The following is a 25,766-nucleotide window of genomic DNA, read 5'->3' as shown; positions in this document are numbered from 1 at the left end:
GTAGTACTCGTCATGCACATACTCATTGGCATCGTCTTCTTCCTCGCATTCAAGGTTCTGGTCATCGTTAAGGTCGTCAAACACGTTCTTAGCATCCTCCCCTCGATTATCGGCATCGGTCGTGCCTTCCTCTCTAACACTGCCTGTTTGGGGGCCAGATGCGAGGGAGTCTGCCTCCTCCATAATAGTGTCTAATGGGGTTTTCTTGCTTGCATTCTTTTAGGTATTCACCATGGTCGATGTGATGCAGCAACTAGTAAACTTTCCTCAGCTATCAATGAAAGCACCAAAATATTTATTAAGATTTTTGGAAATCAATTAATTAGAGCTTAAGGAATATGTAAAACAATAAATTATAGACAAATAGTTTTTTACGTGGTTTGGGCGTTAATAATCCCTAGTCCATGAGTCTGTTATATTAGCTTTGTCGCCGAGTATTCAAGTATTACAAGTGTTTACAATATTAACTCTGTATCTTTTTTTATTTCTCTTGGAGAAGAAAGCTTCTTAAGAATTTTTGTAGAGGTTTTGTTAGTAAAAAATGTTCACCCTTTGCCTATGAAAAAGTAGGGATATTTATAGGCTCATGCGTGGGTGAGGGCATACCCTTCACCCACATAAATTTCGTACTCATCGCGCTTCATTAGGTGGCCTCGAAAACATGGAGATTCGACCGTTGGTAGACTGGGAACCTCCTCATCGTACGGTGCACAACTTTTGTATCCCAACTCATAGGACTAATGACACGTATCGCCCAAAGGTTTCACCTTGCAAAGTTGGTGTATATATACAAGTTGTTTGGCAAAAAGGAACTACAGAGCACGTACGCGCACTACCAAGGTCTAACGCAGGGGACACGATCTGATTTGGTGTCAGAAGATTTACAACCGTCAAGTTTAGCTCTAGATTAGGCGTTGGGGAGTTCCGAGACCGTCTGGTTAAGGCTTTCCCAGACGAAACTAATTTGCTACCATCCTGGAGCATGTGCAACTTCTATTCTCTTCCGGTAGCAGCATGATTAATGAGAATCCCGGAGTCTTCTCTGCCTTTGCTAGCAAGGAGAGCATCTGGGTACTACAACGCCTTCTGCAACTCCAAAAAGCAGAGGGCGTACTATACCAATGCATAATCCGACGTGGCGTCCTTACGTCATTCCCACGTACAATTCATCTGGGAACACGGATAACACTAACTAACTCTATAATTATCATAATTAATGTTGCCTAATCTTAATAATAAGAATATGGGCTAATACATTTATTACCAATTAATTTTAAGATAGAACTCCATAATTTTCTATAAAGTATCAAAACTATATCTCTTACGGGCAAGTGATCATATCTAATCTGCACATATACAGTTGTTTTAATCCACCAACTTCTATTGATAGGAGTTGGTTTAATGATCATAATTCATGGTAATAGCCGAGTTAGACTAGGATGATCAAAGGACTAGGGTTAATTGTCAACTTATGTCTATTTGCATAGAGATTCTTCCAACCCCATTAATTATTATAGGTAATATTTTAGTGGTTAAACAAATGATTAGTCCCCTATTCTTCAACCATATTCTTAAAGTAGATTCTTAAATATTTGTCATATTATGCTTATATGGTTGTAGTCAAATGCACATAAGCAGTTATATAAGCATTATCACATTTCGAAGGAACTGTATACTATATAGTGTTTGCCAGCTAGGGTTATTCTATTTGCGTAATTATCACTACTACATAATGTCAAATTGACAGTTTGACACTGACTAAATAAGGCCTCTAAACTAACAAAACCAAAACACTATGCCACTTTCTAATGCCTTTAATCTTTTTTTTCTTTCTTTTTTTTTCCCTGTATGGTTGTAAATACTCATTAAGCTTTTCTTTTTTTCCAAAAACCAGAATGGCAAGTGGATTTTCTTGGGGGTGTTTGTGTGATTTTTTCTACCGCAGTTGATGGGTCAATGTATGGCCCTTTCAGTCAGTTTAATAATTGTCTTTGTTTCCTGAATAATAATTAGTTTGGTAAATTATTGGTCACTGCCCATTGAACAAGTTCATATAAAAGTCGTATATCAATATTGAACTAAACATTATACATAAAAAACTCATTTATAAGAAAAAAATATTAACATCATTAAGAAAAAAAACCCTGTTGTAAAAAAAATTCACATAAGAAAATGCTGTAAAATATGCTAAATACTATAAATAGTGGCATATCCTTATTGGTACTAAGCACCACAAAAAGTAGGGAAAAAAAAAACCAACCAAAATTATTGTAAAAAAATTACAAAAATACAAAATAATCTTTTTCTTTTCTTTTCTTTTCTTTTCTTTTCTTTTTTTTTTTTTTTTTTTTGATATGGATTCTTTTATGATGTTATATGTTATACAAAAAATTTTATCTTTTGTTTAATATTTTTAAAATTAAAATTAATTATTCATGGATAATACTCAATTAGAAGTATTCTTTTATTATTTATATAAACTAGATGATACCAAAATTTAATATTACTAACATAACACCACCAAAATCTTATCAAATAATTATGAATGTAGCATGATACCACTAACCGCTAAAAATATATCATTGTAATTTTTCGCCAATTCACAAAATTTTACTGTTATCAATAATTTTAACATAAATCATATTATAACATATAAATACCACACACCCATAATATAATTTACTAATCACATACTTGTCTATTTCTCTATAAACAAGTTTTAATTAAGTTATGCATATAAATTACATAATAATCTATATTTTATCATGATTCTAATTATTAAAAAATTTATATCTAATTTGACGGTCATTACAATTAATCATCTAAAAACCATCCAAAATGTAAAACTAAACAAAAGCAAGTACTTTGAGTTTGAGTCACTATTTTGGTTACACAATCAATCTCCCTTGAAAATGGAAGCTTAATAAAGAATTAAAATGCAACTATTTTATGTAAATAGTAAGGGGTGTTCATCCAATCTAATCAGTACTATTTTACTCATAGTGCATCCGATCTGCACAAAATGCAGATTTCATTTTTTGGATTCAATTCAATCCTCACAATAACTTAAATCCGATTCGATCCAAACTGCAAAAGTGCAGATTGAATCAATTCTTTTAGATTAGTTACTTTTTAATATTAAATTATGTAATATGTATGAAAAAAAAATAACTAGCAACAAAATAAAATAAATTATAATTATTTTATGTCTTTAACACATTACAATGAATAAAATAACAAATTCAAAGAAAAAAAAAATGTATGTATAAAAAATATTTAATTTTATTTTAAATTCTATGTAGAAAAAAAAATTATATATAAGAATAAAATATACATTTAAACTATTAAGTTTTGTAATATAATTGCATTATATGTATTAGACTTATAAATTACTATTTTTTTTAAAATTAAAATATTATTTGTATATGTAATTTTTTAATTTTTTTTTATAAATATGTGTGGATTGAATTCAAATCGGTTACTTTTACATGTCAATCAACATCCAATCCGCACAAGTTCAAATTTTGAATATTCCAATCGAATACAATCCGCAAAAGTGCAATTATCCGTATTTTGCAAATTAGAGTGGATTAAATCGTACGGATTGGATTGACTATTTTATGAATAGCTCAATAAACAGCTTTAGACTTCAACTTGATTAGCATGACACCATTCTCCAAATCTATATAAATATATAACGGAGAATCATAAGGAGGCCATGTGGCATCTCTCCTTCTAATAATTCATGTTCTCTAATTTGTAGAATTTTTTAATTTTTTAATTTTATTTTCTTTTTCAGCAATCTCTATAGGTTTAATAGTAGTTGCGTCCTTTTGAAAAAGTTCCACATAATTTAAAAACCATAGTGAGTTTATACTTTTAAGTTATATATAGATATTTAATCTTTCACTTTATCTTGTCTTAAAATTTAGTATTATTTATTTTTTATGTGGTGATTGATAAAATTAATATTACGTAAGTAGTTATATTTTCTTAAGTGAATGCAATATAAATTTTTATTGAATATTAAAAAATAATCCTTTTATTGTTTTTTTTTTTTTTTTTGATAAATCAATGAATTGTATTGCACAAAACTAGCTTTATACAACCTATGCGCACCCAAATAGGGCCGAAATCTATGTACAAGAATATATCAATCGAAAATCAAGATTGTTTTTGTGATCTATAATGCAAGAACCCATTCTCTATCATTGTTCTTAATCTTTTTAGGCATTACCCTATCAATCCGAATCTTGAGTGTCCATTTTATTTCTTCAACAATACGGCTCGGGTTGACTCTTGTCTTTTGCCACACAGCTTCATTTCGGGCTCTCCATATGTTGTACAGCAGTCCTACTGCAGCAGCAGAGAGGACTCCTTTCTTAAACTTTGACGGTTTGGACTTCCCAATCCACTTGAGGAGCTCCTGGAGGTTGCTGGTTTGAGCATGCCAGTCCAGCCAAGTCTTCAAGTCCTGTAAACACTGTCTAGCAACACTGCACTCAAAAAATAAGTGTTGACAAGATTCCATCTGCAATTCACACAATCTGCAAGTCCCCTGTACCTGAATACCAAACCGCAGCAGCCTATCTTGGGTCTTCAATCTATTAAGCATTGCCAACCAAGCTATAACACTATTTTTACGGGTGTTTAGCCTTGACCATGTTTCCTTGCTCCAATACAGTCGGGTTAATGGGGGTGAAAACAGTTTATAACCTGCTGAGACATTATACTTCTGCTTCTAAAAAATATCAGGATCCATCAAATTTCTAAGTTGATCTTTGAGGGCTACCATCTTCTTCCAATACCAACTAGAGTGTATGGAGGGAGAGTAGTCCCACCAAACCTGGTTCTTAATACTATGGACCCATCTAAGCCATAAGCTCTCTTGTTTATTTGAAATAGCCCATATGTACTTACATATTGCAGCCTTGTTCCATGCTTCCAGGTTCTTGATTCCTAGTCCTCCAGATGCCTTGGGTTGACAAATGCTATTCCAAGCAACAGACCCTGCACCCTGGAACATGGCTTGACCTTTCCAAAGAAAGGCTCTACAAATAGCTTCAATGGACCTCAATACTTTCTTTGGAAGAATCATCATTTGACTCCAGTAGGCCTGTATAGCAATGAGAACTGAGTTAATTAGAGTGATCCTCCCAGCAAAGGAAAGATTCCTTGAACTCCAACTTCTAATTCTAGCAGTCATTCTCTCAGCTAATATATCACATTCTTTTCCTGAGATCTTTTTCCCACAAATTGGAATACCCAAATAGGTGAATGGCATCTCCTGCCTGATGAACCCTGAGATCTGCATAATGTGGTACACTTCACCAAGCTGGATGTTACTACAGTATATGGTAGTTTTGCTGGCATTTGGGTATAATCCAGATGTGAGCGAGAATGTTTTTAGAGCCTGCAACATGTATAAAACACTCATGAAATCCCCATGACAAAATAATAAGACATCGTCAGCAAAAGCAAGGTGGCAGCTTCAAACTAGAACATCTTAGAATATAAAAAAGTATTATTTTAGAATTTTTTTATTGTAATTTTTTATTGCAATTTTTATTTAATGCATATAAAATTATTATTTACATAAAATAATTAAAATTATAATAATTTATTAATATTGGATTTCTATTAAAATAATAATACTCCTTAAAGATATTTTGTTCATATACTTGTAGTGATATGAGACTATTATGAATGTTAAATTTATAAGTTATATAGTTTTAATATTGTCCATTCTAAAATTAGTATTATATATTCTATATGCGAGTGATTTATATTATTGATTTACTATGTTTGATTGATAAACTTATTCTTTATATTAATGCGATAAAATATTTTATATTTTTTAATTTTTATCAAATATCTAAAATTAAAAAAATCTTTTAAGTTTTTTATCGATTAAAAAAATATTTTTTATATTTTTTTCATTTTAAATTATTAATTTTAGTTGAATATATATAATAATTATTAGGTATATACAATAATTAAAAACTATAGTTATTCATAATAATTTATTTATATAAGACTACTTTTTTTTACATTTTAAATTATTTAAATCACTAAATTTATATAAAAAAAAAATATTTTTAAGTCTTACTATTCTAATAAAATATAAATTATTACAGTTTTAATTATTCTATATAAATAAATAAATTTATTATCAATATTTATATATCTATTATTTGTATAAAAAAAATAAAGTATTATTTCATGTTATCTTTTTTATTTTTTGTTTTTAATTTTTTTTTTGTTTATAAATATTGTAATTTGAGTCCTTATAAAACAATCTCACGTGGTTTAGATACTAATGTAGATTTTGTATTATTGGTTATCAATATAGTTTTTATTTTCTTTAGAAAAATGCAACAAATATATTCTTTTATTTTTCAATCTTTGTCAAAACTTCAAAATTATAATAAAAATAAAAAATAAAAAAAAATAAAAAACTGAATAATAATTTTCATAATTAGCTAAAAAAATATCAAAATCAAAATTTAGAATTATTATGTAATTTAATTTATTTACAATTTATTTGGCTATTTGGTACCTAGTAAAAAATAGATAGTTTAGACTATGGATGGGCATCATAAATATTATTTCTATTCAACGTTTAAGTTTTAATGTCGACTCAAAGGATTTTTTAGGGATTTCTTTAGTTAAATATAACACGTTTATCGAAAATTAATGAACAACAAATAAAAATAAAATTTGAATATTTTTCTTATTATATATGAATAAAGAAAATATGTTTTTCATGTAATTAGATTAGATCGATTTTTAATTAGATTTTAAAATTTCCTTAAAAAACCAATTTAATCCAATCCAATCCAATGGTAACTTGATATTCATTTTTTTATAATTAGATTGGATTTATTTGATTCGGTGTAATTGAATTGGTTATGTGTAATTAAATCATAAATCAAATCACAATCGTTATTGAAGGTTACTAAGAGAAAGTTTTAAGAATAAGATAAAAATATTTGATTATAATTAGAAAGAGTATATCATTATACTTTATTTTGAGAAACACAATATCTAAATTATAGTTTTAACTAAATATAAAAAACGACTAATAATTTTAAAATATAGAACTAAAATTTGTATTTATTCTTAAGAGCAGCTAGATTTACTAGTGTATCATAATGTGTATCATAATCAAAGACAATGACTATATATCCCCTTCATTATATGTAGCGACATATAATAGCATAATTTTGACAGTATACATTATATATGTAAGAAAATTATAATACAACACAGGGTACTTATCCAGGGTTCCAAACAAGAAACAAACCAGAATCCGTAAAGTTGCTAAGTCCATATCAAATCTAACAATTTATATATCTTTTAATGATCACGGCAAAACAAAAACCCTAAGCTGGTTATTATTCAGTAACAACTAGCACAAGAGACAGAACAAAGTACAGAGACAAGAGAATAATGCAAAAACAGTTGGGAGCCCTGGTTTTAGTTCGTAAGATCCAAGTTGCCCTCCCCTCCTAAAAAATCACATCTCTCTTCATTTGGATTTACATTTCCAAACAAAGTATTGCATAAGGTGGTTTGTTTTAAAAAGAATCATAAGATGTATTCCAAAATAATCATTTAAGTAAATGTGACAGTAAGCTCCAACTGTTCATAGGAAGGATCCTTAATTGGAGTTTATTTAACCTCTGCTGCTATGAAGCTTCTTCATCATATGGCAACTTGCAGGGAGCCAGACGGTCTTTTGACTTGTATTGTCCTAGCATTTCGGCTACAGTTTTGCACCGGCATTCCTTTCCAGGGCGGACCACATCACCATAGAGTGCCATTTCAATAATGTCAAGTTCCTTATCTGCAATAAGTTGTTAGGAATAGGTTATAGTACTGCAATTTTCAATGTCGTGAATATAATGAGTAGGTTGCTTGTACTTGTAGGAAAATTTTTAATCTTTTTTTTGTACCCTTGAGTGTCCAGGCTAGCTTGTGCGCACATGGCCCCCTGCCACATACCAAGCGGAAACTGCCAGTGGACTCAAATATTGAGTCTAGTGGAAATCGAAGCAATGACTGTGTTCCTAATCACACATCCCAAGTTAGACCTTTTACCACTAGGCTAACCCCGGGTAATTTGGTGCTTAAGTGACAGCAGGGAGGAAAGAATGGGTAGCAAATGTGTGAGTGAATTGTAACGAGCCTTGAGCTCTTGGGAGTTCTCCAAGTCCATTGAAGAATCTGGGTTATCAGTTTCTGTATTTTCCTTTCAATTTCAGCAACAATGTTTTTTATTTTGGCCTATTGTCCCTCTTTGGGGTTTTACTGATTTTGATTAGTATCTACTTCCTCGCTTTCGTTGACATTTTATCACTTGAATGATTCTACACTATACAAAAGGAGGAGCATATAAATGTGTTTGTTTGTTAACAATCATCAAAGAATTTTATGCATAGCTTTCAAGGCCACTGGTCTATGCAACAGAAATGGGCAAGTTTCATGGCTAAAAGCAATTGAAATAGTGAAATATACATAATCATTTATATGATGAAATATACACAACCACAAATCATAATAGTAAGTATGTTAGTTAAGAATATACATAGCCCTATGGCCCGATCAATAGATGATCAATGATCAAGAAGAGCCTCTATTTGCCTATAAAAGAAACAACTGTACTTCCTATTTGTCACAAGCTTGTGTTTGAAAATTATATTTTCTCTCTGTAAGAGATTTCCCAGCTCGAGGACACACTATCTTGGTATTTTAAACAAATTCACCATGAGATCATAGCGAAAGTACCATCTTGGTATGCCCTCTCATAGAGAAGCGAATGATTGTTTTAGTGTTTATTTTGAACCCAAAGATGAGTAAGCATTCCAACATAGCAAAGATGTGCAGTCTAAACAATCTTCGGTTAGACTACTTTAATTAAATTTCATGATCTCAATGATTCAAAAAGAACATGTTTGCAAGACATTTGAGTGACATTGGAGTTCAGATATGAATTTGAAAGTGAGAGCGAAGATAACTAGGCAACACATACCAGAAAACTTGAGATCACAGGAGAAACCCTTTAAGCGAGTTGCATCAACGTCATCTTTATCTGACTTAAATCTATTCACTCTTGTCTGAAGAATCTGACAATTTTCAGCAGTAGACTCACCACCTTCAAAAAAAGAAAAGAAGCAAAATGATGAACAAAGATCACCAACAAATCAAAAGGCTCAGAGTCAGGCCTGTTTGTTAAGATCAAGAAACCCCAATATTTTCAAACAATGCAATATGGCCTCGTATTCATTCAAATTAGCTCAATCCAATTTCTTCCAAGATAATAGATAACACTAATATATACGTAATGAATGGCTAATGAAATTTGAATGATAATTTTTTTTTTCATTTTCTCACTTATTCATGAATTTACTAGCACATTTCGGACAAAAGTATTAAATAATCATTGACATAAACTTGGAAAAGAAGATAGCTCAATTTCTCATTCCTACCCAAACAAGTTCATATTTTTACAATTATGCAACAAAAGGAAAAAAAAGAAAAGTTCATATTTTTACAACTTATCAAACGACAAACCCGCGAACCCTCAACAGCATTGAGCTGAATCAAGCCAAGAATAAAAGGTGTAACTAGTTACAGCTACTGTGTTGACTGTTACCATAATTATAATCAATGTAATTTCATTTTCGAACGACAAAGCCCGCCTCAAAAAAAAAAAAAAAAATCAAAATCATCCAAATGCTAAGAAGCCAGAAGGAAACAAGAGTTAAAAAGTGAAGTGATTTGAAAGACCTTTGGAGAAGGGAACGATGTGGTCATACTCGAAACAAAGGCAGCCATTGCAGTTGCAGAAACGCTTGCATACAACGTTGCCGGCTGCGTCTTTGCGCCACCTCTCCGGGTGTCTGCCGGGAATTATCTCGGCGTTGGCCCAACAGATGTTCTTCGCCTTTTTATCGAAGAATCGCGGTCTCTCCTCGCCGTTGCTGCTACCACTTCGAGAACGGGTGGGTGAAGAAGATGAACTCATCTCTCTCATTCGCTCATAAATTGGTTAGAGGGAGACTTGTAATAGGCCTCACAGCAGCATAAGCATGAGTGAGTAAATGTAATTACATATTTAGGAGGACTTGTAATTCACTCTTCTCATATTCTTTAATTTAGGTGGAGAGTTTGTTTGTTTGTTTTTTTTTTTTTTTTGAAAAAGCTATAATCTCGTAATCACGTTCACATATTATAAGAGGCGCAAAAGAACCATTTCACACTAACTCATTGGGATGGACTTAGAGCTCTCCTCGCAAAATTATGGGCTAACACATTAGCTTCTTTAGGAACATAAGAAAGGGAAATCCTAAGGGACAAGGCCAAAGAGGTATTAACACACTTTAACACATTAGATAAACAAGACAAATCAAGACTAGGCTTTTAGAGCCTATGAAACAGCAGAACACCAAATGATTGCATGATAGATAGCAAGAGCTTCTGCTATGCCCGTGTCTGGGAGCCTGGGATTTTTTTGCGAAAACCTGCTATGACCATGCTGTTATCATTCTTAACAACCCCAGTGAGGCCAACCATGACCTTTTGATTGTCAATTGCAGCATCCACATTCAGCTTTAGACTTCTTGCTGGTGGTGGGTTCCAAGTAACCTCCCAATTAGCTTTCAGATTAAGGTTGTTCTACACGCCCCTTCGTTGGTTAGTAGCCTTATATTCCTGAAGATAAGAAGAAACATAGTTGGACACATTCTGAAGCAAAAGATAAGCTTTTCCAAATAAGTTATGATTTCTGCCATTCCAGATACCCTAAAGCAAACCACAAATAGATTCCAAATTCTCACTACTCAACTCTTCATAAGCTTTTTACAAAAACTGTTTCCTGTCAAGTCTTTTATTAATATGGAAGAATTGATAAAAAGGAGAATGCTTCCAAACTTCTCTTACCCTCGAACAGTCAAGCAGTGCAGTAGATACAGTTTCCATCCGATTGTGGCATCTAGAACAAACTGGATTATTGAGAACTTTCCTGGAATACGAATTAGTGGCCACATGGAGATTGTAATTATAAGCCCTCCAGATGAAGTGCTTAATTTTATGTGGGATTTTCGCAGACCATAAGGATGACCACCAACTCTTAAGACAATGTGGATTTGAGGAGGAAGTCGTATGGACAGTGGAAGAGGCAAGATGATAGGCAGACTTAACAGTAAAGATACTAGAGTTAGTGAGACCCCAAATTAAGCTATCCTAAGTATTGCTCAAGGATAAAGGAACAGCCAGGATGGCTTTAACATCTTCCTCCTCAAAATGACTTTGAAGCTTTTGAAGATCCCAATAACCAAGATGATTGATAAAATAGGAGACAAATCTTGAGGGTGGGACAAGACTATCCTTATAAGAGATGCATCTAATTGTAGGGATCCAATGATCATTGAGAATATCTATAGAAGCCCCATTCCCTTGTTGGGATTTTATGCCCTAAATAAAACTCATTTCAATCTAATCTGATTTGTTATCAATAGAAGATTAGAAGTCATTTATGTAGTTTTCATGTTTATGGTTTGATGTGTACAAAATCTGTTAAGTCCAGAACATATAGTTATTCATAATTACAATGATGTCAACTATAATATCCCGATAAGCCTAATGGTAAATAATTAGGGTTTATATTTATATTATGGGCTAATTAGGTAATAAGTGAGATTATGACCTACTAATCTATTTCAGCACAAAATTTGAATTTTGCTATAAGTGAGTAAATAAGCATAATTTATAAATTACGGAGATTTATATAGCATATGTGAATGTAATATGAGCTATATGTGGAATAAAAATATTTTCAGGTCTGACGACCCTGAAGATCTGATAAGTGGATAAATAAGCGTAATTTATTAATTACGGAGATTTATTTGAAATACGTGGATATAATATGAGTTATTTGCGAAATAAAATATTTTCATGTTCGGCGACCCTAGAGACCCGATTGGAGGCCAAAAATGTCACAACGGTTTTAGTTAGAAATATTGATGGAATTATTGGGATAAGTTGATTTAGAAATACCAGGGTATTTTAAGATACTCGAAGTTGGCCAAATACCCTAAGGGGGTGTTTGGAATGGGTTAATGCTAACAAGTTCACATTACCTTATTTGTTTTGAGTCTTTAGCCTTGGAATGTTTAGGATTGAATCATTACCTTCTATTATATTTATTTGAATATAATTTTTGAATTAATAAATAAATTTAAATACCAATAATATTATCATTTATTATAAATAAATTATTGCGGTATATATTTAGTTTGTGAGATCGGTTTTTTTTTAACTGAGTTATTTTTATATTATTAGCAATAATATATGTATATTCATTATACATAAATTTTATGCGGATGGTGTACACATAAATGACATAGCAAACAAAAATAAATAATATAGTGATAAAATATATAGAAATATTCATTTTAATTAATAAAAAATACAATAAAATTTAATAGGGGCTTTTTCATTTTTACACTTCAAAATGATTTTTTTTTTATATATTTTTACGAAATTCTACATAGAAACCTCTATTGCAACTAATGCTGCAACCTAAATTGCAACAAAAAATCGTATAAAACCCATATTGCAACTAGCGCTGCAACCACTTTAGAAACCCAGACCGTAAATTTGAAGAAAAAAAAGTTAAAAAAACAGTATATGGGGTAATTCCCCAATTTAATATTAACTAATTAATAAATAATTATTTTATTTTTATATATAATTAATATTAAATAAATATAATAAAAAATATTTTTATTTTTATTTTTTAAAATAATATATCAGATTCCTGTACTCAACCAAACAGTTTAATTTAATTAACAGGAATATGATTACATATTACCCTACACAACCAAACACAGTTTACACATTTCCCTATAATCATATTCTCCTTCATAATATTCCATATAATCAAATTATTTTGAACACCTCGTACCAAACGCCCCCTAAAAATAAAGATTTCTTAGTAGCTAAGAAATAATAAGATAACTATTAATAATAAATTTTTTATTAATATTAATATTATTATTATATATTATTATTATAATATTATATTATTATTAATATTTTATTATTATTATTATATTATATATATACGAAAAAAACTTATATATTATATATTTTAAAACGTATCAGTAACTGAAGAACGAACGAACGAACGAAACCCTCGTTCTCTCTCTTTGATAAAACTTTCTCCTCCTATATTCATTTTTTTCGATTATTATATTATTATTATTACATTATATTATTATTAATATTTTATTATTATTATTATATTATATATATACGAAAAAAACTTATCAGTTTTTATATATATTATATATTTTAAAACATATCAGTAATTGAAGAATGAACGAACGAACGAAACCCTCGTTCTCTCCCTTTGATCAAACTTTCTCCTCCTATATTCATTTTCTTCGATTTTCAACCCAAAACCTAGCAATCTAAACTCTGGTAGCGAAATAGCAAATCCTTGAAGAGAGAAAGCTTAAGGTATGGTTTAATTACGTTTTAAGCTAAAAACGATATATTTGATATAGGGATTTTGTGAATTAGAATAGTTATGGAGATTCTGACTTCGTAGAATTGTTTTTTGGTACTTATGGGACTAGTATCGATGTTTACTTGTTGAATTTGAGGTGATTTTGAGTTAGAAATCGAGTTTTGAACTTTTTAAAGCTTAGTCCGAACGTTAATGACGTTTTTTATTTAAGGGCTCGATTTTATTTTTTGTTACGCAAGGATGGTAATATTTATGGTATATATGCGCCCTGTGAAGTTTGGAGTGATTTTGATAAGTTTTGGTAGTGTTTCGATGAGTGCAAAAATTGGGATTTTCAAGTTTTATAGTTTTTAGAAATTTCTAAGAGATCAGAAGTTGTATTTTTGTAATAACTTTTGATTCGGGTGTCTATTTTGGACGTTCTATATACCGTTTTGAAGCTTGCGACGAGATCTACAATATGTTGTATGTTTTAGAACCAAAATATAAGTTTTATTTTTTTTTTTTTGTATTTATACCACAGGGTTCGGTAGAAAACCCTAGATTGTCTTATGTAAATATTAAGCAGTGTTTTGGGATAAAAACTTATTAGTGATAGATTACTATGTTATGATCATGATAGAAACTTTCAAATATAACTGAGAAAGTAAATCTAATTATTCATATGGATAGAAATAACTTATCAGAATTTTGAGGATAAAATAGGAGAATTTTGCATAGTCTATTCGAATGACTTAGGCAAAATACCTAATCCTCAATAAATTAGTTTTATGGTATCTTTAATGATTACTTAATCTTAAGCAAGTATTTAACTTTTGTGTTAATACTAGATTGCTATGTTGATGACCTAGTCTAGAAGGAACTTATAGTTTCAGACTAAGATAAAGTGTCACAACAAGATGTCCCTAAGAAACAATAGTAAGAGGTTAAATGTACTTCTATGTATGAATTTAACTAGACTCCTACTGTTGAGTGGGAGCCATCTAAGGTGTAATCAAACAAGGAACATTAGGAGACAATCAAGGAAGATCTCTGAAAGTGACATATATGTTAGATGATAGGGGTGTATATTAGAATCCTTATATCTACACCAACTCATAACGTATTCGAGATGGTGCTTACTCTAGGGGTGGAGAAATTATTTTAGAAGGATGTAAAAACCCATCTATAATAATTTAAGCTCCATTAGTGAAAATACATAACTTTGTTGCTTTCGAAAAGCACTGGAAAGTTGTTCAACTGAAGAAAGTTCTTAACAGTGTTATCTCTATTCCACTTTTGATAGAATTAGAGATATGTCTTCTGTATATTCAGATGCACTTTTAAGCAGTAAAGAATTTAGTATCCCTAGAAGAGTAATGCATATAGTAAATGATGTTGCATAATGTTTTATGAACACAAAGGAAGTAATAGTGGAGAAAGCAGTTGCTTACCACAAACTTACATTTCCAGTAATTTGGGTTTAGTCAAATAGACTACACTTGATCTGGATATCAAAACAATGATTGATTGAAATGCACTACTTGTTTTATGTTAGTGCAAGTGGGGGTTTGTTGGGATTTTATGCCCTAAACACTACTACAAAAAGGACTTTTTGCTTCAATTTTTAAGTGACACATAAAGAATTTGCTTCAGTTGGTGTACCCGACGCTATAACCATAGACGCAAATAGTGATCTTTTTTGCTTCAGTTATGAACCGACATTAATTGATTATTTGCTTCGATTATGAACAGAAGCAAAAAGAAAAAGTTTTTACTTCAGTTCATAACTGAAGCAAAAATAAATGAATGCGCCGACACTAATTGTTTTTTTTTGCTTCAGTCATAAACTGAAGCAAAATAATTTATAAATAAAAAAATAAAAAAATCTGGTATTTATAACCAAATGGATGCCACACAATTTTTTTCAATTTCACATAAACAAATCTAACATCTCAAATTTTTTAAAAATACTGAAATCTTACAAGTAAGACGACTATGTGCACTGAAATTTTTCCGTGCTTTGTTATTTTATTTGTAACATTTATTATCAATTTATTAATTACACAGGCTGATATCTCTCGATCGTGTCACTTGCTATCTCCATCACCTACATAGAAAAAGAATTATATATTATCAGGTGCACCTTGATGTTCACATTACTAAGCTGAATATACATAGAACTAAAAAATAACAGTTGAGCAGTACGAAATGGAGAGCAAGCTCATCAAAAGGGAAACCAAGAATAAAAAATTAACATTACGTACCTCATTATAACTTTGTTGGCTGCTCTTCGCTCAAATTACCACGGTACATATTATGCATTGGACTGCTATCTGCTCAAACCACAATGAGACTACAAGCATCACAAACAAACAAAAAGAAAATGTGTTTTTTTTTTTATAATTAAATCAGTAGCTTGCATAATATTATCTAGAAAAAAATTTACACCCTAAGCCATTGTTAAAAAAAAAAAAAAGGCTGATGAAACCAGATCTAAATCACAGCAGATGGAGCAACAAACCATTTATAACTCAACTCAAAAGGATATTTATAAGACAAAATAACTCAGCACATAAAGAACTCCAATATAGAACCAGAACATACATATTAAAAGACTTGCATATACATTAATTTCATATCAAATATAAAAACTTTGATAAGTAAATTCGTACCTCATAAGATGGCTAATAACTGCTCCTGATTCTCTAAAGTAAGCTTTCCTTTCATCCCTGTGTAATTTTTAATTGCTCCCCAAGCAAATAATAACATGTAATAAGTCATGCTTAACTCATTTAAAGTAATTCAAAATCATCTCATGAGATTATAAAAATCAATATAAAAAGGATCCATACCTAGTATTGTGTTACTGCCACACATGAAATATAAGAACTGACAGTTTTCCAATAAAAACTAAAAGAATAATGTACATGCGCAAGAGATCTACCTTAATAGCTAGAACGAGAATGAACCTATTTCAAAGAGGCTTCCAATATTTTCCACATATAAATACATTGCCAAGTAAAGTAATATACATGCTATTAAATAATATTCAATACCACAATGCAACTTTAATGCATATTTTTTACTCCAATCCATGGTTCTTGATCACTTGAAGACAAAATTCTTACAAGTTATTACCCAATGAACTAATATATATATATATAGAATAATTCTATGGTACATACCCTTGTTTTGTTCTCATAGTATAGAAACATTTTTTTAATCATTGATGTGTATGACTTTTGAGTGTGCACATTAACTAATATAGACTTACATATACCCAATAAAAATATTAAATTTTTAAAATAGTATTGAGCCTAGGAAAAAATTCTTACACCTATAACCTATTATTTATAGGTGTGAAATAATATATTTTAAAATAATGCTAAATCAATTAATATTAAACATATTGTATCTTTCTTTTTGTTTGTTATATTTTTTTTTTAATTATATAAATACTAATTAATATGTAATTAATTAACTATAACTAAACTAAGAGAAAAAAGTTTCTTTTTTTTTTCCTTTTAAAATAGAAATAAATTTATAACATCATACTACTAATAAATTTTATATTTAATAATATAAATAAAAAATGAGATTTTTTTTTTAAAAAAAATACAACACTAACAAGATTAATCAAATAATACAACTATTTTAAATAACATCTAACAATTAAGAGATTAGCATTATTATTTCAAAATAAGATAATCATTTTTTTAATTCATTCAATATTTTACTTATGAAATTCTTTTCAATAGATTTTTTTTCACTAAATTCATTTAAAAAAATTAATTGAAAAAAATAACTATCAGTATTATTAAAGCTAAAATAAAATTCTAAAATATGATCTGAAATAAACTACAAGAAAATATAGTCATGAACAATACAAAAAAAATAAAAAATGAGATTGAAAAACTATAGATTGTGTAGTTTTTCATTTCTTTTTAAAATTATCATCTTTTATCTATTGATAAAATCCTGTCAAAGAACTTTGCATTTAAAAAAAGTCATTAAAACTCTGTCAAAGAAAATAGTTTCTTTTCTAATTCTTTTTTTTTTTTAAAAAAAAAAACTTTGCATTTTTTTTTAAAAAAAAAGTCATTAAAACTCTATCAAAGAAAATAGTTTTTTTTTTTTTTTTCTAATTGCATTCCATATAGGGATGATAGAACATCTTAATCTCTTATACCTACCCTATTTTTTTATATATATTTTTCAGATCATTCCATAACTTTTTTTTCTCTCATCTCTAAAAGTTGAGAGTAAAAGGGAACAAAGTCCTATAGTGTAGTGATTATTATTATTTAAAATTACATGTTTGTGAAAAAACTAATGAGTTTTTCATATTTCTTTTAATTTGTTTATCTTCCATGAGTATTTCATTTCTTGTCAGATGTAGATGTGGGTCCACCAGTATAATAATAATTCTTTTATACCTTTTTATGCTTTGTTATATAAATAAATTTAAATTATCTACTGCCCCAAGGTCACACCAGCATTATATATTTAAGCTTTTTGATATCTAAATCTAATAATATATAGTGCTCTCATTATCATAATAATTGTGGGTAATCAATAAAATAACTAACTTATATCTAACATTGACTTTGATAAATGGAGGCCAATTTATTTATTTTTTCTTTTTTTCTTATTTGGCTACTGATATGAAAAAGAATAAAAAAAAAGTATAATTTAAATGGTGATGAACGGTACATGAAATTGCTTAGGTTTATTTATTCAGAAAGCAAGAAAGAAACTTTTTTTTAGAAGTATCTTGATTTTTTATCATTGTCATGTTGGGATTTTATGCCCTAAATAAAACTTATTTCAATATAATCTGATTTATTATCAATAGAAGATTAGAAATCATTTATGGTTACATGTAGTTTTCATGTTTATGGTTTAAAGTATACAATTTATGTTAAGTCCAGAAGATATAGTTATTCACAATTACAATGATGTCAACACAGTGGAAGGTAATTGTGATTATATGCTTCAAAAGATAATGTCCCATGATTCATCAGTGCACTGGATTTACAGTGATGTGATAGTCAGCGATAAAGCTTACTTACACCTTGGATAAGTGTTATGTTCTTTCCAGAATATTGACAAAGTATGCTAGTATCAGATGTATGGATTATACATTGGATTGGTTTGGTAAATATATTATAATCTTACCGTTGTATCTTTGTAAGTCAATATCACTGGTTGATCTTAGATCAAAAGATCATAATCCTGACATGGTTACGTTCGATCTCAAGAGTTTTATTTATGTTCTTAAAGTTGTTAGTCAAAGCCTACTATTTGGTTCGGGTCACACGTACAGCTTGGGAACATGATAGTACAATTGAGTGGGAGTGCTAGTCATAGATATGGAATCTATAGCTTCTATCTGGACATAGAAGTGAAATGATAATTTCCTTCGAGCTTATAGCTTAATAGAGATAAATAGAAGACCTCTTATTTCAGTGATTATATTAGTTTACTAAAATATCATTTATAGGAAGCTAAGTATTTTAAGGATAAAATACATTGAGGGGTGAAACGGTAAATTTATCCCTACTCGATGTAAATCATCTATAGAGGATCTTTAATTATTGAGATTAAAACGATGGTTAAATTTTCATAGCGTATCTATATCGTGGAACATATAGAGCATTCTATATAATTGAGAGTACAACTCTAAATCTATAGTGGTGCAATAAGAAATTAATAAGTTGGGAAATTTACTTGATAAATTCTAGATCTGCTTATTGGAAGCTCGGTTATATAGGCCTATGGTCCCCATACTAGTTGAGACAATACTGCTTGTAAGACTCAGTTAATTGATTTTGATTAATCAATTATAATTCTAAAATTAGACTATGTCTTATTTATGAATTTTCACTAAGCTAGGGCTTAATTGTGAAGAAAAGAGATTTTAAGGGTTTATTTGTTAATTAAGAGACTTTATTAAGTCTAATTAATAAATAAATTAAATGGTACGACGACATGAAAATTTTGCTACTTGTATTTGTGTTTTATCATTTTTTTTATGTTACGGATCATGTTCATGTCTACCATCTAAAATAAATTTCAAAATTCAACATAACACAAACATGACATGATGACATTAAAATCAACAATTTAGTTTACCACCTGCCAACACATATGCGATTTTGTGGGTTCGACCCGACATGAACTTATTCGAGTCGTGTTTGTGTCTGTGTTTTTTAATTTCTTCGTGTCACGTGTCGTGTTCGTGTCAATAACTTTTAGTAAATTTAAGTCCTCAGCATAATACGAACACGACACAACAACACTAATTGCCACTCTAACTGTAAAGCATGACGAGCACAAGAAAGTTCAATCCCAATCCAAATAGCACATGTAACAATATTTACAATGCATGAATGGCTACAGTATGTGCTACTTGATTAGCATCCCTACAAATAAAATTCAAACCAATTACACAATCATGTGTAATATTAATTTATTTTAATATGAATTAAAAAAATGTTTATTAATTTATTTTTGAGTAATTTATGACGTAAATACTTAAGTTTAACTCTTTATTGTAGATAAATACCTAATTTTAATTTTTTACGGTAATAATACCTAAGTTATGTTTCTAGAACTTTTCTAGTTACCTGTCCATTAAGTGTCAAGTTATTATAACGTGTTATTTTTTATTGGTATATTTAAATTAATTTTTAAATAAAAAATAAAATTTAATGATCTAGACTAATTATGGTCAGCCATGTGGCCATTAACTTAACACTTAATGGCTAGGTATCTAGGGAAGTTCCAGAATTTTAACTTAGGTACGTATTATTACTGTCAAAAATTAAACTTAAATATTTATTTGCAATCGAAAGTTAAACTTAGATATTTATACCGCAAATTACTCATTTATTTTAATATGAGTTACTTTATTATGTACTTATTTAAATATACGTTGATGTATACATATTAATTTATATTTTATTATAAATTATTGTAATTATTAGGTTTTTTTTATGAACCAGAAAGTTATATTGCTCAAAAACTGATTTTATTATAAAGAAAACAAATCTAAAAAATACATAAAATATAATTTTTAGAAAATAAATTTTAAAAAGAGTCATCAACAAGCTTATTAAAATAAATAATTTTTGAAAGTAACATATTAAAAAAAATATCTTTAGAAGAATATAAAAAAAAATAAAAAATACTAATTAAGTAATTTAAGTGTACTAAAAAATAAAATAAAATAACTATTAAATTTAGTTTTTTTTAAAAAAAAAAAAGAAGAAGAAGAAAAAGGCAATAGTGTAAAGACAAAAAAGGTGTAAAAATACTATAAGCTAGGTTCTATTATTACTATCATGTTTCCTTAATTTTATTACCATTAGATCAATAATCAAGGGCTAGAAAAGTATCCGTATCATAGGGACAAAACCAAGGTCTCCCCTATGACATTTCCAATATCTATTCTATATAAAGTGTGTCTATATAACTAAAATTCTTGGTTTATGAGAAATTTATGAGTGACTTTTTATTTTTATTTAATAAAATAATAATAAAACAAATCCTATTAATATTTAAATTGATATTTAGCATATTTCAACTCTATATATAATCACAACTATAACTCTAAAAATTAAATATATATATATAAAATAATCGTCCATTTTCTTTATATTATTTAGAATAATTCATTGTGGTTCAAGATCACAATGAATAGAAAAAGTAGCAAAAACACAAATATAGTTCAAAATCTAAACTAAGAAAGAATGAGAAGAGAGGAAAAAAAAAAAGAATACCAATTGTGATATATATATATAAAAATAAATAAAAGCTAAGAATATTATATAATTATTTATATTCTATATAAAGTGTGCCTATATAACATAATTCTTGATTTATGAAAAATTCATGGGTGACTTTTTATTTATATTAAAAATAAAATAATTTATTAATAAAAATAAAATGGTTTATTAATTTTAAAAATACAATTTTAAAAATTAAAAAGTAAAAACAAAACCAAACCAAACAGATTTTTTAAAACTACCAACCAATCAAAAAATTTCGTGTGGACTCATCTTTTAAATTTTCAGAAACATAAAACTTTTTTGAATTTTAAACTAATCAAACCTTTGTATATATGTACAGTTTGATAATAGATATATATGGGGTGGATTTTTAAATAAATTTAATTTTGTAGGTAAAAAAAATAACAAAATTGGTTGTAAATCACAAAGAGATAATTGAGGTTGAAAGGATGAGTAGGGAACCGAATATAGTTTATGATCGTAGATGTATATTTATATTAAAAATAAAATGATTTATTAATAAAAATAAAATGGTTTATGAGAAATTTATGGTTTAAAATATTTAATTTGATATCTTAATTATTAATAAACAATACCATAAATATACATCTACGATCATATAAGAATTTTATTCTAAAACTATACGATCATAGATTAAGTGGTCAAGGTCCAAAGAAAAATAATAATTTTTTATAATCTGAAATCAAGACACGAAAAACAGAAACTAATTGAATAGGACTCTATTCAATTGAGGTGTCGACCATGCATGGTAAGTAAAAAGCTATATATTAAATTTTATGCCATGATACAATTAAAAATTAAATAAGAATTTACTACTATTTATATATTATATATATTGCTAAAGATGCAAAAGTATTGCATTTATATATCCACGATGTTTCAAAAATACTTTGAAAAGTTCATCTTGAATTAATTATTAATATGTAATAAAAAATATTAGTTATTATACTATTACTTCAAACAAAGGAAAGTTCTAGCGGTGCTTCTACTTTCTAATCATAAACCTCAATTTTGGCTTCTTTAACCAGCTGCCACACACAACTTACTTACTCTGAATTTATAACCATTTACAATTTTTTAACACTCAAAAAGTTACTGAGTTTGTTTTCTATAGCTCTACTAATTAAGGTAGAAAAATATTTTTAGATTGACTCCATTCTGTTTATTAAATGAATTATTTTCAAGTTGACACATTAACTTAAAAATGACACAATAATGACCTACTACAAAGTATACACTTATATTCATTCTATTTATTGAGAATCAAAACTTCAATCTTCTTTACTAGATTAGCCAGATACACATAATATTTGGACATAAACACATGACACAATATTATAACTCAAACTCAGAAACACTTAGTCGAAACTTGAATGAATAATGCCACTCTTTTAAATTTTAAGACTGTTTATGACTAGGCAATTTTGGTTATTGTATTATTATTCCTGCTACATAGTTGATCATTTTTAGATTTTTGATGTGAAATTTCGTATTGTGAGCTTTTTAGAGAGTTTCTTATAGACTTCAATGAGTAATAGATTTATATAATTATACCTGGAATAAATTTTCATAATGTTGTTTGGTGGATTTCTATTTTGTTATTAGGTAACATAATATTATTATTCGTTAGGCCTGTCACAATTATTATTAAGTGAGAATGAATCAATTTAAAAACCTTTTACTATATTGAAAGGTGAGATTAATTTTAATATGAGCTTAGTTATATTTAATTTTATTTTGTATATCTATTGTTTTATTTGAAAACAGGTGAATAAATGACTACACTATATACAACAATTAAGGACATCACTCCAACTACAGAAAGTTGGAAGAATAAAATGAGAGTGTTAGAAAAATTTGAAAAGCGGACAAATAAGAGTTCACCACTCAAATATCAAAAGCTTAATGTTAGTAGACAAAAAAGTATACAATCAGTTAATTTATTGTTGAAATTGTCAATACTCTACTAATAAATGCTATATTTTCTGAATTTTGCATGTACTCGCGTTGCAACAAATTATTATTTCATAAATATTTTTTTTTCCTTAAAAATGAACACAGGGTAAGGGTAATGATGTTGAACCTAATAACTAATAATATTTTTTTTTAATTTTTAATTATATCACTTTTTAATAACGTAGAAAAAAACTAGCATAAAATTTAGTATACGTTCATCGCACGTAACTTTTTACTAGTATATATATATATATGAATATGTTAAAATGAAACAATTTTAAAGAAAAAGCTTATATCACATATGTACTTAAGAAATATATACTTCGAGAATTTTAATTACCTTTAAAATTTTAATTATGACCTTTTCCCTAGAAATTTAATCATATCTAGGTTCACATAAGAACTTTTTCATAGCTCTAAGACTTTCATGATCTTTTGTACACATATTCATGCATCAAGAGTGGTACCAAAATGAGGTTATTCTCATGTCAAAGTATATCAATTATTCTATTTTTCCTTAACTACTTCCCAAAAGCATCCAAACCGAGACAATTACAAACTAAAATGCAAATTTTCAATTACTAAGTAAATAAAGACACTAACTTTGAATCAATTAGTAAAACTACAAACTTTCAATTAGTAAATGATTAAAGACACAAACTTTGGCTCAAAAAGAGAAAATGCAAACTTTGAATTACTAACTAAAAATGCAAACTTTGAATTACTAAGTAAAAAAATAAAAACTTTGATTCGGTAAGTAAAAATACAAACTTTGATTCATTAAGTAAAAATACTAACTTTGAATTACTAAGTAAAAATACAAACTTTGAATTACTAATTACTAAAAATACTAACTTTGAATTACTAATTGCAAACTTTGAAATACCAAGTATAAGTACTAACTTTGAATTACTAAGTGCAAACTTTTTTGAAATACTAAAAAAAAAAATTATGAAATCACAGTATTGAAGATAAAAAAAAAAAAACTATTCTTTGTTACTACAAACCCAAAAATGAATATACTTGACATTTCTCAAGTAAAATTGAGTTATTTCATACTAAATTATATGATAAAATTTACCCAAGAAAAAAAAATAAAGAATCTAATGTAATTTTTCCACTGACCTTGCACTTATGAGCTTAAAGAGCTGAAATTAGTTCTAAAGCAATCTAGAGAAACTCCAAACAGATTTGAATCCTTGAAAGAAGTACTAGTTTTTCCCCCTGCAAAGCAAACACATGTCCCAAATTAATAATAATAATAATAATGGTGGTGGTGGTGGTATTTTTACTCACATCTCAATGCAATGGTTACTGCTCTTTAGGGATAGAGACAACAAAGGGAACCAAAGAAGCAACCTATAGAGCCAGCCCCAATAATTAGGGGTACAACAACTTCTAATACTAAAATTATGTAGCAGTTAAGACATCAAAAATGGTTTATTTGGAAAAGGTCAAGTGGTGAATCATTTGCTTTGAAAAGTTCATGTAGCATTGACTAATTCAAAATTAATTCCTTAAATTCATAGAGAATGGGTCTGAATAGTACTAAGATGTATTCTTTTCTTGAATCAACTTAATTCAATTCAAATAAAAATCACAAAAATACCCAAAAAGAAAAAAAAGAAAGAAAGAAGGAGCAAACCGAGACAAGGTTGTTCCATGGACGAGGGAGACAACCGTCGATGTTCTTGCTGCTCTTGTACTCAACGAAGTCTTGCCTGTAAGTGCTGTCGCGGATGGGTTGTTCAGGCGAGAGAGAAAGAGGTACGTACCGCAAGAGAAAGAGAGAGGTAGTGGACGGACGGAGTGTGGCTCTGCTGGTTTGGAAATGGGGGAAGGGTCTGCTAGGGTTTCAAAAATAGGGAATGGTCGATGTGAAAATGAAATTAACTATTGTGAAAATTGAGTTTTAAAAATGTATTGACCTTTTTGCTTTGGTGGAAAACTGTGACAAATGTTTTAACCTCACTTTTCAACCGAAGCAAAAAAAAGTTAGCTTCATTTTTTCACCGATGCAAAAGGTAAATGATAATTTTTGAAATTACATTTTTTTCCTCGGTTTTACTTTTTGCATCGGGAAATGAACCGACGCTAATTGGTATTTTTTAGCTTCAGTTATACTCTGAAGCCTAAAATCTCCCCTTATTTTTTGCCTCAGTCAACCATTTTGGTGAGACGCGTTGACCAACGCAAATAGTACATTTTGTAGTAGTGAAATAAAACTCATTTCAATCTAATCTGATTTATTATCAATAGAAGATTAGAATTCATTTATGTTTACATGTAGTTTTCATGTTTATGGTTTGATGTGTACAAAATATGTTAAGTCCAGAACATATAGTTATTCACAATTACAGTGATGTCAGCATAGTGGAATGTAATTGTGATTATATGTTTCAAAAGATAATGTCCTTGATTCATCACTGCACTAGATTTACACTGATGTGATAATCAGCGATAAAGTATACTTACAC

At 28.8% G+C, this 25,766-nt stretch overlaps 2 protein-coding genes and 1 long non-coding RNA gene across 4 annotated transcripts; all 3 read right to left on the bottom strand.

The window, feature by feature from the left end:
* Nucleotides 1-4,183: 4,183 nt before the first annotated feature.
* On the bottom strand, nucleotides 4,184-5,422 carry LOC133036223 (uncharacterized). Its single transcript, XM_061112739.1, has 2 exons — nucleotides 4,809-5,422; nucleotides 4,184-4,496 (listed from the first exon to the last, which is right to left on the bottom strand). The coding sequence occupies exons 1-2, from the start codon at nucleotides 5,420-5,422 to the stop codon at nucleotides 4,184-4,186; spliced, it is 927 nt and encodes a 308-aa protein (XP_060968722.1).
* A 1,751-nt stretch (nucleotides 5,423-7,173) lies between these two features.
* LOC115711455 (uncharacterized) lies at nucleotides 7,174-10,261 on the bottom strand. Its single transcript, XM_030639798.2, has 3 exons — nucleotides 9,793-10,261; nucleotides 9,035-9,157; nucleotides 7,174-7,849 (listed from the first exon to the last, which is right to left on the bottom strand). Exons 1-3 carry the CDS (start codon nucleotides 10,037-10,039, stop codon nucleotides 7,692-7,694), a joined length of 528 nt encoding a protein of 175 aa, XP_030495658.2. The 5' UTR covers nucleotides 10,040-10,261; the 3' UTR covers nucleotides 7,174-7,691.
* Nucleotides 10,262-15,434: 5,173 nt separating this feature from the next.
* On the bottom strand, nucleotides 15,435-25,158 carry LOC133035491 (uncharacterized). Of its 2 annotated transcripts, XR_009686694.1 has the most exons (5): nucleotides 24,935-25,158; nucleotides 24,415-24,513; nucleotides 16,192-16,266; nucleotides 15,784-15,852; nucleotides 15,435-15,626 (listed from the first exon to the last, which is right to left on the bottom strand). It is a non-coding gene; the product is annotated as an uncharacterized LOC133035491 (long non-coding RNA). The 2 variants fall into 2 exon arrangements; XR_009686693.1 differs by having other exon boundaries at nucleotides 24,415-25,158.
* Nucleotides 25,159-25,766: the final 608 nt, after the last annotated feature.

This window comes from Cannabis sativa, chromosome 3, assembly GCF_029168945.1.
Source record: "Cannabis sativa cultivar Pink pepper isolate KNU-18-1 chromosome 3, ASM2916894v1, whole genome shotgun sequence".
Classification (NCBI taxonomy): Eukaryota; Viridiplantae; Streptophyta; class Magnoliopsida; order Rosales; family Cannabaceae; genus Cannabis; species Cannabis sativa.
Note: the sequence above shows the minus strand (reverse complement) of the source record. Positions and strands in the feature narration are given on the sequence as shown.

What these genes read in the sequence shown, in the direction of transcription:
- LOC133036223 (XM_061112739.1), bottom strand. Translation starts at nt 5,422, where the DNA reads ATGTTGCAGGCTCTAAAAACATTCTCGCTCACATCTGGATTATACCCA. An exon ending in CCCTCCATACACTCTAGTTG is followed by an intron (nt 4,497 to 4,808) that starts GTATTGGAAGAA and finishes TTTTGAGTGCAG; the next exon opens with TGTTGCTAGACAGTGTTTAC.
- LOC115711455 (XM_030639798.2), bottom strand. Translation starts at nt 10,039, where the DNA reads ATGAGAGAGATGAGTTCATCTTCTTCACCCACCCGTTCTCGAAGTGGT. An exon ending in CATCGTTCCCTTCTCCAAAG is followed by an intron (nt 9,158 to 9,792) that starts GTCTTTCAAATC and finishes CTTTTTTTGAAG; the next exon opens with GTGGTGAGTCTACTGCTGAA. An exon ending in CTGTGATCTCAAGTTTTCTG is followed by an intron (nt 7,850 to 9,034) that starts GTATGTGTTGCC and finishes AACTTATTGCAG; the next exon opens with ATAAGGAACTTGACATTATT.